At 42.1% G+C, this 18,269-nt stretch overlaps 1 protein-coding gene across 1 annotated transcript in view; it reads left to right on the forward strand.

Moving 5' to 3' along the window:
- N4BP2 (NEDD4 binding protein 2) overlaps positions 1–18,269 on the forward strand; it is a 274,364-nt gene that overhangs the window by 226,418 nt on the left and 29,677 nt on the right. Inside the window, exons 13-14 of the mRNA XM_030191320.1 lie at positions 6,158–6,293; positions 16,202–16,390. Of these exons, the coding sequence (XP_030047180.1) occupies positions 6,158–6,293; positions 16,202–16,390 (325 nt within the window). The remainder of the gene's footprint in view (positions 1–6,157; positions 6,294–16,201; positions 16,391–18,269) is intronic.

Consider the following 18,269-nt stretch of genomic DNA (forward strand, 5'->3'; position numbering starts at 1 on the left):
CAAACAGAACATAATACTCAAGGCACAATATATCTTGTTATACATGATACAGTGTAAGATTTTTAAATTGCCTATACATATGAAGCAAATGAACATAGTAAACAAGTGTCCTCAAATAACTGCCTCGCTACTTTCTCTTACCCTCCCCCCTAAACTAAACTCCCCCCCCCCCCCCCCCTGCATGTCTGGGAAAAGTTATGAATTTGTAGTTTGGTTGGCTTTTTTCCATTTATCATATACTTCCCACAGTTTGTAATATTGAACAATCTGTCCCCTTCTGAGAGCCGTAAGCTTTGACATCAACTGAATCCTGTCCAGTTTTTCCATAACCGACTGGAGCCCCCGGCAGACATGTTTTTTTCCAGGCTGTCGCAATGATCAGTTTGCATGCCACAAACAAGTATGTGGCAAAATGATGAGTGGATCCTTGGACTCCTTTCGGTTTAAAGTGTAATAAACAGTGATCCATGCTGAGGGGGTAAGTCACTTCTGTTATTTTATATAACAAATCAAGTACCTCTGACCAAAGTCGGCGTGTATGTGTACAGGTCCACCAAATGTGAGACATGTCACCCTTTAAACCACATTGTCGCCAGCAGAGGTCAGACCCCGATTTGAACATTTTCACCAATCTGCTAGGGGTATAGTACCAACAGTATAAAATCTTGTAGCCATTTTCAACCAGTGCACTTGATATTGATACACGCAGCAGTGATCTGAGGGACTGTGACCATCTAGTGGCCACATAGGCCACTCCCATTGCCGATTCCCATTTGGATGTATAATACTCCAATGGATTATCGGACGCCAGGAGGGCTCTGTACAAACGAGTAATCCCGCCTCTACCACCCCCCTTTTGCATACTCTGCTCCATGAGGGTTTCAGACAGATTCAATTCTTCTTCTGCCCGTCTCTTAATAAAGTCTCGTACCTGGAAATATTGTAAGGCTTGCAAAGGGGAGAGCCATGCCCTTGACATAGATCTGCATAGGAGACCATGTTATCCTGTTCATACATCTGGCCTAGTTCCATAAGGCCTAATTTTTCCCATTCCAGGTACGCTGCATCCATTTGACCCGGACCAAAGTACGGGGCAAATCTGAGAAACATATGTTTAAAATATGTCCTCTCAGGGAAGAATTTCTTTCGCACTCTGCACCACGTCGACAAGGGCCAGCGCAAAAGAGGTGGGCTCTCCTTTGTCAATTCCTTGAGTTTAGTACTCGACAGCCAGGGTATCGCCTGCAGGGGGACTGGGTCTAGCCACCATTGATCTAATTTAATTCCTATTTTATCTGATTTTTGTACCCAGGTTGCTAGAATTTTTAAATGAGCTGCATGATAATATGCCTGGAAAGATGGGACCCCCATCCCTCCTCTCTCCTTTGTTTGATATAACATTTCGCTGCGTACCCTAGGGGGTTTTTTTTTCCAAATGAAAGCAAATGCCTTCCTCTGCAGGTTCCTCAAAAATCCCTCTGGAATGTCTATAGGGAGCGCCATGAATAGATATAATATTTTGAGGAGTATTATCATTTTTACCGCGCTGATTCTACCCATCCACGAAAGGGTCAACCCCTCCCATCTCACTAGCTCCTTAAAGAGGTCTCGTGCTTTGTCAGGAAAATTGTATTTAAATATATCATCCACGTTTCGTGGTATATTAACTCCTAAGTAGCGTATGTATTTAGTGGCCCAACGAAATGGGAACTGTTGCTTTAATTGGTCTATTACCTCTTCTGGGACCATGACCCCTAATGCCTCAGATTTGTCATAGTTGATCTTAAATCCCGATACCTCTCCATAGCCCTGGGTCATCTCTTTAATCTGTGGGAAGGAGACCGTCGTTTCCTTCAAGATAAGCAGAACGTCGTCTGCAAACAGGAGGATCTTAGTTTCCATACCCGCCCATCTCAAGCCCCTGATCTCACTCTGGGCTCTAATTTGTATAGCTAACGGTTCCATTACAAGGGCAAATAGCAATGGTGATAGGGGGCAGCCCTGTCTGGTGCCTCTTTTAAGTTGAAATGGACACGAGAGGTGACCGTTCACCCGCACCCTGGCTTTCGGGGTGTCATAGATCAAATGCAACCAAGTCCTAAATTGTCCCAGGATACCCATCTGCTCTATTACCGCGAATAAAAAGGGCCAGCTCACTCTGTCAAATGCCTTTTCGGCGTCTAGTGACAGTAGGCAGAGTGGGGTTTTGCTAACACAGGCGGTTTGTATTATATGTAGTGCTCTTCTAATATTGTCAAATGTTTGACGGCCCTCCACGAAACCTGCTTGATCCTCATGAACTAACAGTGGAATATATTTCTGCAATCTAGAAGCTAATATCTTAGTAAAGATTTTGTAGTCCGCTCCCAATAGGGAGATTGGTCTGTAGGAGCTACATAATTGTGGGTCCTTGCCTGCTTTGGGTATAACTATAATAGTTGCTAGATCCCAGGTCGGTGGGAGTCCCGTTGTTTGATCTAATGAGTTAAATACCCTTACCAGCAATGGGGATAGCAATTTGCCAAATATCTTATAAAATTTATTTGTGAATCCGTCAGGACCTGGGGCTTTATTTATGGCTAAGTCCTTGATTGTTTTTCAATTTCTTCTATTTTTATAGGGCTAGATAAGTTTTGGGCCACCTCGTCCGACAGCTGTGGGATCTCAATTTTCGCCAAATAATTATTTATAGCCTCTGGATTGGGTATGCTTTCTGGAGTATATAAATTTTGGTAGAAAGATCTAAAGGCTGATTTTATGAACTCCGCCTCTGAGTTCTTAACGCCCTTATCATCTAAGAGGCCTCCCACTGCGTTTCTGGTAGCTTGGTGTTTCAATTTCTGGGCTAGGATTCTGCTAGATTTATCGCCAAATTCAAAGTGTGTTTGACGTGTCTTCAGTAATTTCTCAGATATGTGTGCTAGCTCTAGTTCTTGAAGTTGGGATCGTAACGCTTGGGCCTGGGATATTAGAGTAGGTGACAATGGCAGACCCCCCTGTTGCAGCTGACCCTCCACTTTGCCTAGTTGCTCTCTCAGTATACGTTCTTCCTCTGTTTTCGTTTTCCAGCAATGGGAACTCAGGGCTATCAACTGACCCCGTATTACTGCTTTGAGGCCCTCCCACAGAGTAGTTGGGGATACCTCCCCCGTGTCATTGAACTGGATATAATCCATAATATATTGTTCAATCTGACGTAGGTTATCTGGGTCTGCTAATAGCGCGTCATCTAGTCGCCACGAGCACTCCTTTTTCCGTTCCCCCTCTATGGTTAGCTGTAGTAGGACTGGGGAGTGATCGGACCATGTACGGGGCAATATCTGGAGGGCTCCTATTGATCCCCCAATCAAGGCATCTCCCAGCCACATATCAATTCTGGAGAAGGATTGATGAACAGGTGAGAAAAAGGTATATGTTCGTGTCTTGGGGTGGTCCTGACGCCAGTGGTCCACTAATTGCCAACGCGTGAGGAACTCCTGCACTTGACGTCTATCTTGCCTGGCATAGGATATTTTAGCAGAGGAGTTATCTAGGTGGGTATCTAAGGTAATGTTAAAATCACCGCCTATTAATAAGTGACCCACAACATGTCGTTGGAGTATAAGATCTAGTTCTTTAAAAAATTCTCCTTGTTGCGTATTAGGGGCATATATATTCACTATCGTATAAACTTTCCCAACTATTTTCAGGATCAGCACTAGGAACCTCCCCACCTTATCCCTAACAACTGTCTGTACCTCCCATGGAACAGAGTTTCTGAGTGCTATCAGCACCCCTTTGTTTTTGGTAGTGCTCTGGTTGGAAGCAAAATAAATAGATGGATATTGTTTGTGAAAGCATAGTTTTTCATGGCATGATTTAAGATGTGTTTCTTGGACTAGGGCTAGCAAAGATCACTTCTGACAGCAGGCAAGAGAACAACATCAAAAGCCTCCCCCCCCCCCCCCCCCCAGTCCTGACTTACGGATCGGAGAAGAACAGCCCTTTGGATCTGCCAGGTTGCTCGCATCGCACACTCAGAGCAAGTGGGGGGGGGGGGGGGGAGAGGGGGAGGAGTGGCTGCCTCCTACCTCCCGAGTCGAGAGAGATCGGGGGCAGATGAGGCGAGGCAGCAGCACACACGCCACTAAAGTGCACAAACGCTCAGCCTCCCCGGGACAGCTCAGACTCGGGGGGGGGGGGGGGGGCGCATGGGCTACACAGACAAGAAATAAAAGTGTGCAGGGGAGGTCCGAAAAGTAACTTCCCACCGCACTCCCGCATTCATTCATTTTCCCCCCTAAATAAAAAAGAGAGCTCAGGGGAAACAAACAGACGAATATTAAATAAAAGCAACGGGGTGGGGGTGGGGGTGGGGGGGGGATCGTGACTTCAAAAGAAAATCCTTACCTGGTAAGTAATAGATAGGGGGCTTCAATCCAAACATGGTTCACATAAAAAAAAAATAGCTTCCAAGACGTGCGAGTACCAATCTTTCCTCCATTCAGTAATATGAATGTCAAGGGCGAGGGTCGGCGCTTCAGCGTCCACTTGAAGAGTTCCAGTCAGCCAACGGCTGCCGTTAGAGAAACGGAACCTGCGATGACTCAAGTTAGAAGAAGCGCCCCCTTCTTGGCAGCAGGAAGTGCGTGGGAGAGAGGGTGCATCCAGCAGACAGATCTCCCCGCTGGAAGTAACACAACACAGTACTAGGGAGAGTAACGTATTATCGCAATGTTGCGCCGCCCCTGGGAGCCGGCTCACCTGCAGGAACAACCGGCTCGCAAGAGCTTTAAAAATTTAACAACCGGCTCTTGCGAGCCGGTGCGAGCCGGCTCCAGCACACCACTGACCTTACCTATTATCAGCACTGTTTTTTATTTATATCTACTTGTTTAAATTTTGATTATGCTACTCTATTATGTAATACTAACTGTTATCTCTCATTCTACTATCTACTAATAACGACACATTGTAAGCCACATTGAGCCTGCAAAGAGGTGGGAAAATGTGGGATACAAATGCAATAAATAAATAAAAGTATGTGCCTTCTAGGCACTGCTCACTCATTTACACACATGACCCTGGGTCAGTTTATAAAAGCCTTTTTATCTGTACGAAAAGGCCATTTGATGGAAAATCCACTTTTTAAAATTACCCCTTGGGGATAATTTAGTAAAGCATTGTTTTGTGTGTAAAACATGTTTTACATGCAAAAAGGGCACTTTCAAAATTCCACAGGGCATTCATGAGTAAAAAGTAGGAACACCGAAACATAGTACCTACTTTATACAGCATACACGCAGCTGTTCAGGGAGAGTTTGGGTGGAGCAGAGGTGGGGTTGTGATATATATGTGTAGTTGGTAAAACATGTGTTCATGCATGGGGTATACTACATATTTGCAGCTAACTTGCAAGTGTAAATTTGTCTGAGAGCATTTATGTACTACTGAGGATGGTTCTGGGACTCTGTTTTATAAAGACACATATACTACTACTACTTATCACTTCTATAGCGCTACAAGGCATATATGCACATATGTTGCCTTTTATAATGTAAGTGCCTTTTTGAAAATTTTGTGAGGCACCCTGCTTTAAAATCACCCCCTAAGGGGCCCTTGTACTAAGCCGTGTAGGTGCCTACACGTTCCTGACATGTGCCAGTTCGGAACTACCACCCAGCTACCGAATGGCCCAGATGGTAATTTCATTTTTTACGCACGCCCTCTATGCGCCCCGGAAAATTTCCATCATGCGTCGCTAACCGGGCAGTAATTGGCATTGTACGTGCGCTTTGGCTAATATGTCTGATGCAGCCCCACCTCTTCCTGAGCGTGCTGGATTGTGGGGGATGATGACGCCACTCTCCAGTGTTTTTTCTTTTTTTCCTTGCCGCTGTGGTGGCAACCCCAAATGAGAATTTCATAACCCCAGTTTGGGTTCATACATACAGCAGCTTTTCACATGCAGAAATACTTGGCAAGTGAGCTTACAGTTGTTTAAACATTTGTGATGTGCAGTTTTACAGTTCTGATTGTAAAGCATTTTGCAAGTCAGATGACAGAGGCTAAAATCCATTGCTTCCATTCTTTTAGTAGGCAGAAAACTTAAGTTGTAGCTCGTAATATATGTTGTTTTTGACAACTGCTGCTTTTTTGTTTTCTTTACCACCCGCAGCTATTCTTTGGAGAAGACTCAGAAGCTGCTTGAGTTTGTTCTTGAAACAGACCCAGTTCAAAATATCATCGCTCAAGAAATTGCTCACCAAAGCGAGCCATCCCATTCCTGCAATGCAGAGAAGATCAGAGAAAAGGTAGTCACATGCTGGTAAAATGCTTGTTTAGTTGTGATTCTTTTTACTAATCACATCATTGACTAAACCTAAAAAACTGATTTTACACCTGTCGTTTGTTTATCTTAATGCATTATCACTGAAAACCCATTACATATTGGAAAAAGCCAAACTAAAGAAGTTGACACAGCCCTCCTCCCGTCTGTATTTCCAGCCATAGTGATTGACTTGCTAGATGAAGGGGGGGGGGGGGGGGGGGGGAGAGATGAAGCAGAGTTTTAGCGACCTTTTCTTTCATATCAGCTGGTATTCTCATATCCTTCTCCCCAACACTTAGCACAGTTATATATAGGAACTGTGGGAGATTCTCTAACCAGGGCTTCCAAACTTGGATTCCCAATTTCTAAAGCTCACCATTGTTTCCAGAGTAATAGACCAGGCAAATCTGTGTTAATATGAGGAGACCCTGAAATATTATGCTCAAATTGGACAAGACTCAACTAGAAGCAGTAATTTTATCTTTCAAAGTTGTAAAGGCCTTTGATAGGGCTGAATGGAATGATTTAACAGCAGTATTGGAGATGCTGGGCTTTGGAGCTAATTTTTGAAGTTGGATAAATTGTTTTCAGTCCTAAGGCTGAAGTTGAGGTAAATAAGAGTTTTATTAAAGGCTTTTGGTTCCCCTCTATTTTCCTTACTACTTGCCACTGCAGTGGAGCCTTTTGCAACTTAAAAAGAAAATATATGGTTATTTCAGGAGTATGTGGAAGTGAAAGTTGTGAACATAAAATTGCATCTGCTGCTGATGCTCTACTGTATCTTAGAGACCCAGCTAGTTCACGTAAATCTCTCCTAGAAGTTTTAAGAGTTGCTAAAAATCTCAGGTTCCAAAGTTAACTTGCATGAGTTTGGAATGCTTCTGTTAGCTTAAGACCAGTCATAAGGGACAAAAGGTTAATTGTCTTTTCAGATGATGTAATGGTTTTCTTATGCTCTCTGAGAACTAGTATAATACTAAATATAACCTCTACATTTTATATTGTTTTTAACTAAGATAAAACAAGACTTGAGAACTTGACTGCCCATGCAAATTCCGTGGCTGGGGAAGATCTCTGTTAAATCGAACATTCTCCCTAGAGTACATTTTCTTCTGAAGATACTTTCTATCTGTGTGCCTCAGATTTATTTAGGGAGTTGAAAAATAAAGTATTATGTTTACCTGGAGGTGGAAAACACGTTTTGCCATGACAGAGGAAAGAGGGGTAGCTTGACTAAATTAAATTACTGGACTATTCAGCTTAGTGTATATTGAATTGGTGTACTGAGATGAAGGGCAACCTTTGGGTCTGTAAGGAAAAGATAACAGAAACTCTCCAGCAGAAAATCTATAGGAGTGCCTTGAAACTCCTGTTTCCTTAGCGTCCCTCCGGACCGGACCAGGATTGGACTGTTGGGTTGTGCCCGCCTACCAGCAGGTGGAGACTGAGAAAAACTCTGACTCTAGAGAGCCAATAGGAGCCCTGGCCATGTGACCTTAGCCTCAGTATTTTCTCAGTCTCTCAGCAGGTAGGAAGTGAGCCCATTAGTCTCTCTCTCTCTCTCTCTCTCTGTCTTTTTCTTTATAAGATATTACAGATATATTTATAATACTTCTTCTGTGCCTGGAATCGTAATTAGAGGCTTGACAGGGTTTCTTTTCTTTCTTTGACAGCCTCTGGGGTGTTAAACTCGGGTGTCTCGAGTCCACCCCCCTTCCTCCCCATCTCCCTGGCTTAGCAGGGAAGGGCCGTCCCTTTCTCTGGAAAGGTGTACCGTCTTAGGGAGAGGCAGCCACTTTTAATAGGCAGCTGTTTTTAAATAATTAAATCAAGTAAAAGAAAATTAAAAGAATTAATTCAATTGAAAGGAATTTAAAGGAAGTAGTTTTTGCTTTCCCCAGGCTTATAACGAGCAGGTAGCTCTTTTGTCTTATTCTGTTTGAAGAGTCTTTATTTTCTTTTCTGGCGGAGCTATTTAAAAAAAAAAAAAAAGTGATAAGTCAGCATCTGTGACTTTAATCGGCTGTTTTTTTTTTGTCATCTTCATTATTTTTCCTCTGCTATCCGGCGTTGTTAGTGGCGGTAGTTGTAAAAAAAAAAAAGAGGCGCGAACTGTTAAGCGCGTGCTCGCTCTTGGACGGGTCTGTATAGCTTGGGAGCTGTATTGACGGTTCCTGTTCGGGCCAGAGGCTAAACCATGTTTTGTGCGGCATCGGAGGCTATCTGTTTTTCGGCGGCACGTATTTCCTGCTTCTTCGTCGGTCCGGTCAGTGGTTTTCTCCCCCGAACTTTATTCTTCTCATTTTGGTGCGCTTGGCCGCCATTGTTTTGCTTGCAGCTGCAATTTCCCTTGACGCGGCAGTGTTTTTCTGCTTTTACTGTGTTTGGCTGTTTGTGCAATGGAAAGGAGATATTGTTTCTCCGGTAGTTGGGGCAATTGGTAGTATATTTGCCCTGCAATTAATTTTTACATGTATTTTTCAAGCTATTAAAAAAAAAAAAAAGAAATGCTACGATGCGAATGGCGCTCATTTTGTTTTTCCCTCTGTTTTTTCTCCGTCGGGGACTTTTTGGTTGCTAGCAATGTTGTGAATTAAAGTGCAGCTCAGTTGGCGATTTCTTTGTTCTTGGCAAGACTCCGATTCAAAGTGCAGCTCAGTCGGGAATTCTCTGTTTTTGACAATTGGGCGAATTAAATTGTATCTCAGCTCCAAAATAACCATTTTCCTATTCCTTTCCCTTGTGTGTGATGTTTGGAGGAAAGGTCTTCGCTATTGTCTAGCGCAGTTTTTATGGGGGTCCAGTGTACGTCACTCTGTGTCTTTCTCATTTCCTGGTGAATAGGACTACATTGTCTAATAGTCAATTGATTAGTACTTTACAAATCTGGCCATAATATCGTAGTTCCTTTTAAACATTTCCCTTCATGGCTATGATGTTATACAGTGTTTTTAAGAACTTAACAAACATTTTCTATGGCATAGGCTATCTGGTTCAGGTGCCATGTGGATAGAACTACAATGCTGGATATAAGATCTTAATTCCTTTCAGGAAATTTTCCTCCATGGCTATGTTCTTATACAGTGTTTTAAGATCTTAACAAACGTTCTCTAGAGCGTAGGCTATATGGTTCAGATGCCATGTGCAATGAAATACATTGTCTGATACTCAATTGTTGCGTACTTTGCAATTCTGGACATAAGGTCTTACTTCCTTTCAGCAATTTTCTTTCATGGCTACGCGTTCTCTTTGGCATAGCAGATGACAGCTGCCTAGGCTACATGGTTCAGATGGTTCTCATATTCTAGGAGACTCAGTCCTGTCTACCAAGCACCCAGTTTTCTCAGCTGCTTTAGAAGGCATGTTTTATTCACGTCTTCTCTACTTTCCAACTGTCTTGGAGTTTGTGTTATCTTAGTTTTCTTCTAGGACTTACAAGATATATGTCCACTTAGGGAGTAAAGTTATCCGGTCAATTTGCATTTTCTCCCACTTAAGGATAGTGGGAGGTCCTCACGCCATCTACTTGTATTTTTGTTTCCTCTATTCTGCCTGGGCACATGGTAAACATTCTGGTTTTGTCCAGTATGACCATCCATAACATCTGCTATCCCTTTCTCTTCCTTACAGATTTTAGGGTCTTGTTTCAAGCTTTCTTGATGTCAGGTACAGTCTTGTCTCCTGTGGCACAAATTCACCACCTTTTCCGTAATAGGTATTTTCCAAGTCTATTCCTTTTCATTTTATTCTTCCTCTCTCCAGAGTTTTTTTCTCTTGGAAGGAGATTCACTCATTTTCTGTGCATTTTTTGCCATAAGGGCATAAGTGTTGCCATAATGGGAAAGGCCAAGAGTCCCCATCCTGTTTTCAGATGGGGTCAATCCAGATTGCAAATACCACATTCATATCTCGTGAGTGTGCGTCTGTTCATCTCTGTACATCTCAGTGAGGACGGAGGCATGACATGATACGAGGTTTGGGGAGATCCGGTAAAATGAAAGGCCAGTGTTTCTCAGTCCACGCTCAACATATGGTGATCCTTTCATTTTCATTCTATACGTCCTCACTCCAGACCTTCCTTTCAATTGGAAGGGGATTCTTTCACTTCCTGTGCATTTTTGCTATTAGTATATGAGTATTGTCATACGGGGAAAGTCTAAGAGTCCATTAAGCCCAGCATCCTGTCCTCAGTTGTGGTCAATCCAGGTTGCAAGTACCACATTCATTTCTTATGGGTGTGGGTCGGTACATCTTAGTACATCTCAGTATAGGAGGAGTAATGTCCACGATACGAGGATGATGAGAAGGTCCTCATTACCAGTTTTCTTGCCCTGCTCTTTGGTCTCGCGTCGGCTCCGCGCACTTTTTTCTTAAGTTATGGTCGTAGTAGCAGCGGCGCTCATAAAACAACGTCTCCTCGTTTCATCCTTTCCTAGATGTCTGGTTCATTACAGACAGTCTTATTGGCAGAGTTGTCAGGTCAAGCAACGGGTGGTGCATTTCGGGCACACTCTAGGTTACGGGGTGCATGTAGCCAGGTCTCTCATTTGATCTCTCTTTTGAGCTCTCGTGTGATCTCATTAGATTTCGTAGCATGTCTCTATTTTTTCTCTCTTTGTTTACTCAAGTTGGCGCAGACTGTTTTTTGTCTTCTCTACAAGCGTCCCACTTTCTGTTTTCTCTGGATGTTCTTGGGCCTTCGGCCATTACCTTGCTCTATTTTGCAGAGTAAAATTTTACTTTCTAGCTCCCAAGAAGGAATTTTTTCTTCATTCTCTTTGGAGTCTCGGTAGTCTTTTTTGGCAGCTTTTCACTCTGTCAATTTCGTGACCATTGAAAAAAAAAAAAAAAAACTTCTGGGAGTTCTCAGTGGATAGTACCTTAAGGGGAGGTCCCAGTTCTAGAACTATTTCTTTTCGCTCTGACCTTCCATGTGCCTCGCTTACTCTCTTGCTAAAAAGACTTGTCAGCGGCAGAGATAGATGCCCTCTCGTATCCAGATATTTATCTCAGATGGAATTCCCTCCGCTCAGTTGGCCTCTGTATTCTCACTAGTGCAGCACTTGGGTCTGGTGATTGAGATTGAGCATTCTTCCTGCAAGTATGCCGGGAGCATATACACAGTGAGCAGTTTTTTGATAGCTGCATCTGTGAAGATATATATGTATATTTATAGTTCTACTACATAAGTACATATTTAATTCCACACTGGGAAAAGCTCAAAGGGCCTATCCACCTTTCGGTCCACGGCCAATCCAGACCATGAGCACCTGGCTAGATTCCTAAACGTACAAACATTCTATACATGTTATTCCTGGAACTGTGTAATGTTTTATGGACTTCTATATGTATCTAACAGATGAAAGGTACTAACAAGTGTCTGCTGTTGATTTATTCCTGTTTTCACTAATTGGGGTCTACGACAAGAGTCTCAGGTGATCTGCTTGCAGAGGCAACAGCTACAGATGATTCTTTCTCTCTCATTTGAATTGCGCTCTGAGATATGTTTTCTTCATGTTGGGTAACTGCAGCGGCTGTCAGTTTATTTGGACCTTCAGTCTAGTTTGCAGCAGGGATTTAGGTACCTTCTTCTTCTGCATAGTATTTAACTGCATTCTTGTTTTTACCTATTTAGCTTCTAGTGATCAGGTACTTTCTCACTGACAGGCTTTACATACTTCCAATCTGTTGCTAGGTCAGCAATAGTCTACGATATCTGGAGTATTGTACTTCAGGATCTCAGTTTCCACTTTCTCAGCTGAGGTAGATTCATTGCAGTTTTTTGTTTCCAGGCGGCTCTGCTTCTACCTTTCCCATCTTTCTTTCAGTCGTTTTTTTTTTCTCGAGTCTCTCTGTCCTTTGCGCTGCACTGATAGTGCGGTAGGGGACATTATATAGCGGCCACTTGGTAGGGGACAATGTTCAGCGTCGCTTGACTTTTCAGCTTTTTTGCTTTGTAGTCATTCTATTTAGTTTATTGGCGGTTCTTGGATCGTCAAGCTTTTGGCTTCGTATTCATCCTAGTTTGGGTGTTTTCAGGGACTCTACCGCATTCTCAATGTCTGTCCCTCCCGTAAGATTACTGCTTTGGTACTTCCCAACAGTCCAATCCTGGTCCGGTCCGGAGGGACGCTAAGGAAGGAGAAATTAGATCTTACCTGCTAATTTGCTTTCCTTTAGTCCCTCCGGACTGGACCAGGCCCCTCCCATGTTCTATCAACTCTTTAGATTCTTTTATTAAGTTTGGAAGTGGAATGTTTCAAAAAAAAAAAAAAAAAAAGACTTTGCGTGGTCCATACCACTTCTCTGGTGGTTGCTGGAATATATATAAAACCTTAAATATGTCATACCACTTCTCTGGTGAGAGTTGCTGGTGAGCTCAGTTGCTGGAATATATATAAAGCCTTAATGGGTCATACCACTTCTCTGGTGAGAGTTGCTGGTGAGCTCAGTTGCTGGAATATATATATATATATATATATATATATATATATATATATATATATATATATATATATAAAACCTTAATGCCACTTCTTTGGTGAGAGTTGCTGGTGAGCTCAGTTGCTGGAATATATATAAAGCCTTGAATATGTTATACCACTTCTCTGTTGAGAGTTGCTGGTGAGCTCAGTTGCTGGAATATATATGAAACCTTAAGTGAGTCATACTATTTCTCTGGTGAGAGTTGCTGGTGAGCTCTAATACAAATGGGCCATACCACTTCTCTGGTGAGAGTTGCTGGTGAGCTCTAGTACTCGGTTTTGCCGAGGAATTTGTGGCTGCTAGGATTCCATACGGCAAAGAAGTTCTTTCTTTCTTTCCTGCTTTGTTATTCAAATACTGAGGCTAAGGTCACATGGCCAGGGCTCCTATTGGCTCTCTAGTCAGAGTTTTTCTCAGTCTCCACCTGCTGGTAGGTGGGCACAACCCAACAGTCCAATCCTGGTCCGGTCCGGAGGGACTAAAGGAAAGCAAATTAGCAGGTAAGATCTAATTTCTCCTTCTGGATCATCCTTTGAATTTATCAGGATTACAGACTTGACAGAGGTTAGGATCTAAATATAAATGGTTTTCCTTCCTATTTCCTTTGAATCCATTATGGGAGAACCCAGAGCTCCCTGAAGTGTCATGCTGAGTAGAGAAGTTAGTAAAAATGATTCAGGTGTTTCACATAGGCTTTTGCCCAGACTTCCAGGAACTGAGCGAGAAAATAGATTCATCTCTGTTTAAGCATTTGTAGTTAAAAGGCTTCAGGGTCCTTTTACTAAACTGCAATAGAAAGTGGCCTTAGCACGCCCATACGCGGGTTTTTCCTGCATACTAAGGTCATTACTGCAGGTGAAAAATGGCTCACTTTCTATTTTCCCTATTCATGTGACAATTTAAAAGAAATTAGTTTGTGAGCACTTACTGACACTTATTTTGTAGGCAGTAAGGGCTTTCATTAATCCTGTGTTAATCAGTTAGTGTACAGTAATGTAGCTGTGCTAAATGATTAGTGCAGAAACACCCACTCTCCCCACCCCCAACCTTGCCCTCTCTGCAGAAAAATTAAAAGTATTTTTTTAACTTGCGATTTGTGTGCACAGATTAGGAACTAACTAACAAATCCCATGGTAAGTCATTTTAAGCTGCGGGAAGCTTACTGCAGCTTAGAAAAAGGACCACTTAATGACCAAAGCATCTTCAAAAGAGAACTGCATTAGAACACTAACTTGTTTTGAGCTTCTCTTGTGGGGTCATTGACTAATCATTATCATCATCGCAGGGCCCTGTGGTAAATGACACACAATAAGAGTGTTAGCATGCGCTGTTAGTCAATGGCCCCAGTAGTGTCTAAGCTGCAGAGTAAAGGTTTTGATTTAATTGTTTAATTTACCAGCATTGTGGTTATATATGTGAGTTGTACACCACTTTTAACTTTGGAAACAGTATAAGCATTTTAAATAAAATAATAATTCTGGATTTATCAGCTATCTTATATACTCGAATATAAGTCAAGAAATTTAGTCATTTAAAAAACCTAGAATCATTTTATCTACAGGTAACACCTGTGGAAGCTAAAAAAAAAAAATGTAGCAGTAATCCCCTCCTCCCCCCCCCCCCCCCCCCAACCCTGTCAGTGGCATGAGCAACATTGAAATTCCAGTCCTGCCCACCAGCCGTGTACATTCAATTTTCAAATGTCTTCCATACAGCACTGGCACTGCAGAGGTACACGCCGGAGGTCTGTTCTAGAGCTTGCTCTCTGACCTGTCCTGCCTGCGTGGAAACAGGAAGTTGAGTGAAAGGGCATGCTCTGGAGCAGACCTCAGGCGGTGTACCTCTGCAGTACCAGTGTTGTGTGGAAAACATTTGAGATTTGGAACATTACATTAAAAATAAAATACTTGCATTCCACAATCACCTATGCTGATAAATTAGAAGAGCCAGGCCATTCCTGGGAAATACACCAAATTCCACAATACTAATGGAAATTAAATATTATCAGCTAAAAATATTGATAAACCAAGGCAGAATTTTGAATAAGATAAGTTTTCAATGCTTTCCTGAATTGTAAATTATTTCTCAGCATCCTAGTAAGTACAGTCAGAGTGTTCCACATTAGTGATACTTGATATGAAAATGATGAAACCAATTGTATTTGAGGTTTTATATTTCCGACAGTTGGAAAATGTAATAATGTCTGATTACGAGACGAGCGAGTTCTTCTACCAGTTAACAAATGAATAAAGTCCAACATACAGGATGGAGCATTACCATATAATATTTTGAAAACCAGTGTACACAGTTTAAATTGCACTCAGGCTGAGGAGAAATATGATAGAAGTTAGAGTGCAGTGGAACAGGTAGATGTGAATTGCTGATTTACTCTTTCCAAAAATACTAGGACTAGGGGACATACAATGAACCTACTAAGTAGGAAACTTAAAACAAACTGAAGAAAGTATTTCTTCACTCAATGTGTAATTAAACTCTGGAATTTATTTCCAGAGAATGTTGGTAAAAGCAATTTACTTAGCAGGGTTTAAAAAAGGTTTGGATAATTTCCTAAAAGAAAAATCTATAAGCCATTATTAAGATAAACTTGGGAAAATCCACTGCTTATTTCTAGGATAAGCAGCATAAAATCTGTTTTACTGTTCTGATATCTTGCCAGGTACTTATGATCTGGATTGGCCACTGTTGGAAACAGAATACTGGGCTTGATGGACCTTCGGTCTTCCCTTGTATGGCAACACTTGTAGACAACCAATGAAATTCAAGGAAAAATTGAGAAATTCTGTCAATCTAACAGCAACATTCTGGATTGTCTGCAATCTTTTTAAAAGTGATTTTGAACAACCACATTACAACAGTCCAACCTTTTTAAAACCCATCTAAACTGCCTTGACCACAACTTCTGGCAACAAATTCCACAGCTTAAGTGCTTTTTCTGATGTATTCTAAAAATGTTATACCGGATAGTTTTGTGACATTTCTCCTATTCTTAGTTCTGTTTGAAAGGGTAAATAGCCTCTTCCTGTTCCACCTCACTCATAATGTTATAGACCTCTATCATATATCCTCTCAGCCATTTTTCCTCCAAGCAGAAGAACCCTAGCCTGTTTAGTCTGTTAACATTGTGTATACCTAATGTATACCCCTATACTGTATTTGTTCACACCAGAGTTTGTAACCACCTCTCCGGAACTATGTAAGCCATTTTGAGCTTACGAATAAGTGGGGAAAAAGTGGGATACAAATGTAACAAATAAAATATAGTTTTAAAGTCTGTGTTGAGCTTGACTCGTTATGGGAAGCAGACATTTGTTTGCTTTTTGCTGCAGTGAAAAGACTTTTGACATCTCAAAACAGTGTCCTCATTTTGGGCATTTGCTATTCCAGACAAAAAAGGGGAAAGTAGAAGACGACATTTTGATTGCAAGAGACTTTCAGGACATTGAAACCCCAGACTATGAGGACTTCCGAGCAGAAGCCCTTCTTCACCGCAAAAGGCAACTGGAATGCTTCCGTAAGGCAGCTGAGGCCCATCAAAGGGGGCTGATGGGAGCTGCAACATTTTATGCACAACAGGTAATACATAATTATAGTTTAGGCCTGTTTGTTGGCTTAGTGACCATACTGTCCACTTTCTTGCAGAGGTTGTGAGTGTGAATCCCAGGTTAGGTCTTCCTGTGTAAGCAGCATATGCAGTACCTTGATGGGAAGGAGGGCTGGGGGGAGGTAGTGCTGTCCTCTAAGATCCTATCTAGTACATCTCCCTTCATCCTCCCCTTCCCTGCAGTACTCCAGTAAGCACTTCCCTGCCTTCTCTTCCCTTACACCCCAGACCCCAGCTTGCACTGTCTCCTTCCCCCCTCCATCCTCAGACTCCAGCTAGCACGCATCTCTTTCTCTCTCCTCTCCCAGAAGACCCCAGCCAGCAATCCCCTCCCTTCCCCTGCCAGATTCTAAGTATTTAATCCTGCTACTCAGTGTTTCCTGTACCTTCTACCCCACAGCAGGACTGATGACTGTGCTAAAACTACTTCCACTAGCTCATATACTCTGTGCTGCCTGCTATACATTGCCTTCGGTGAATCTCTTCATAAAGGCAGTGAACAAAATCCCTATAAATAATTAAATGCAAGAACAAACTGATCTATATGCATTAGCTGCTTATGTCTCCCCTTCCTTAGTGCTGGCAGTCAAGCAGATATTGTTAATAAGCTCTCGTACTGAGACTCCACCACACTCCCTTTTACCATCAGGTGGAATAAGTAAGCCCTCTATTGTGACACTTGAGTCACTGTGGGATATGGTATATAACACTCACTCCTCCATGCAAAGTATGTTAAAAGAAAATACTGACGATATTAAAACTCTTTCAGAAGCAGTTTTGATACAGGCACAGGTGACAGCACAACAGTCCTCTAAGATTGAAAAAGTGGATACTAAAATTCAAGAAATGGGGTCCTTGGAATCCGCTTTGGTTAAGGACAACAACTTTTTGCATAAACGATTGGAATACCTTGAAAATCAGTCTCAGAGACTTAACCTTCGGTTCCTTAATTTCCCCAAGTTTCCTTTAATTCCTCCAATTGAGATGGTGAAAAAATACATGATTGATATTCTGGGAATGGACAAAGATTCATTGCCTCCTATAACTCTGGCCCATTACATCTGGAATATCAGGGGGACAATGGGAGATCCCCCTAGACGAGAAATGGGTGAAGAAATGAACCTTACTTCCTTCCTGGAAAGTTCATTGGACGTGATTACCCATAGGACTACAATGTTAGTCACTTTTGTGCTGGAACCGGATCGGAACTCAGTGTTAAGACTTTCCTTGAGGCATTTAGATGAACTGTTTATGGGCTCCAAGGTTAGGATTTTTCCTGATCTCTCTAGGCCGACCCAAGCTAGACATAGGGCCTTTTTGGAACTGCGTCCTAGAGTAGAAGCCTTGAAAGCAAATTTTGTTTTACGTTTTCCTTGTATATGCATTGTATTGCTTGAGGGCAAGCAATTTCAATTTGTAGACCCTAAACAGCTTAAAGATTTCCTAGATGCTAGAGTTGAAGTGACTGTTACATGCCCTCCTACATAGCAGGCAGGAGTCTGAACTTAGAGGTAGCAATTGTGTAATAACAATCTAATATTTTGTTTTTTTCCTTTTCTTGGAATCTTCTTTTTCTTTCTATTGTGGACGGAAAATAGTTCTTATTGTTTCCTCATATTTTCATGTAAAGTGATTTTCTTGTTATTTGAATGTGAATTGCATAATCACATTGTTTTAGTACATAAGTGCATAAGTAGTGCCATACTGGGAAAGACCAAAGGTCCATCTAGCCCAGCATCCTGTCACCGACAGTGGCCAATCCAGGTCAAGGGCACCTGGCACGCTCCCCAAACGTAAAAACATTCCAGACAAGTTATACCTAAAAATGAGGAATTTTTCCAGTCCATTTAT

This window comes from Microcaecilia unicolor, chromosome 2, assembly GCF_901765095.1.
Source record: "Microcaecilia unicolor chromosome 2, aMicUni1.1, whole genome shotgun sequence".
Classification (NCBI taxonomy): Eukaryota; Metazoa; Chordata; class Amphibia; order Gymnophiona; family Siphonopidae; genus Microcaecilia; species Microcaecilia unicolor.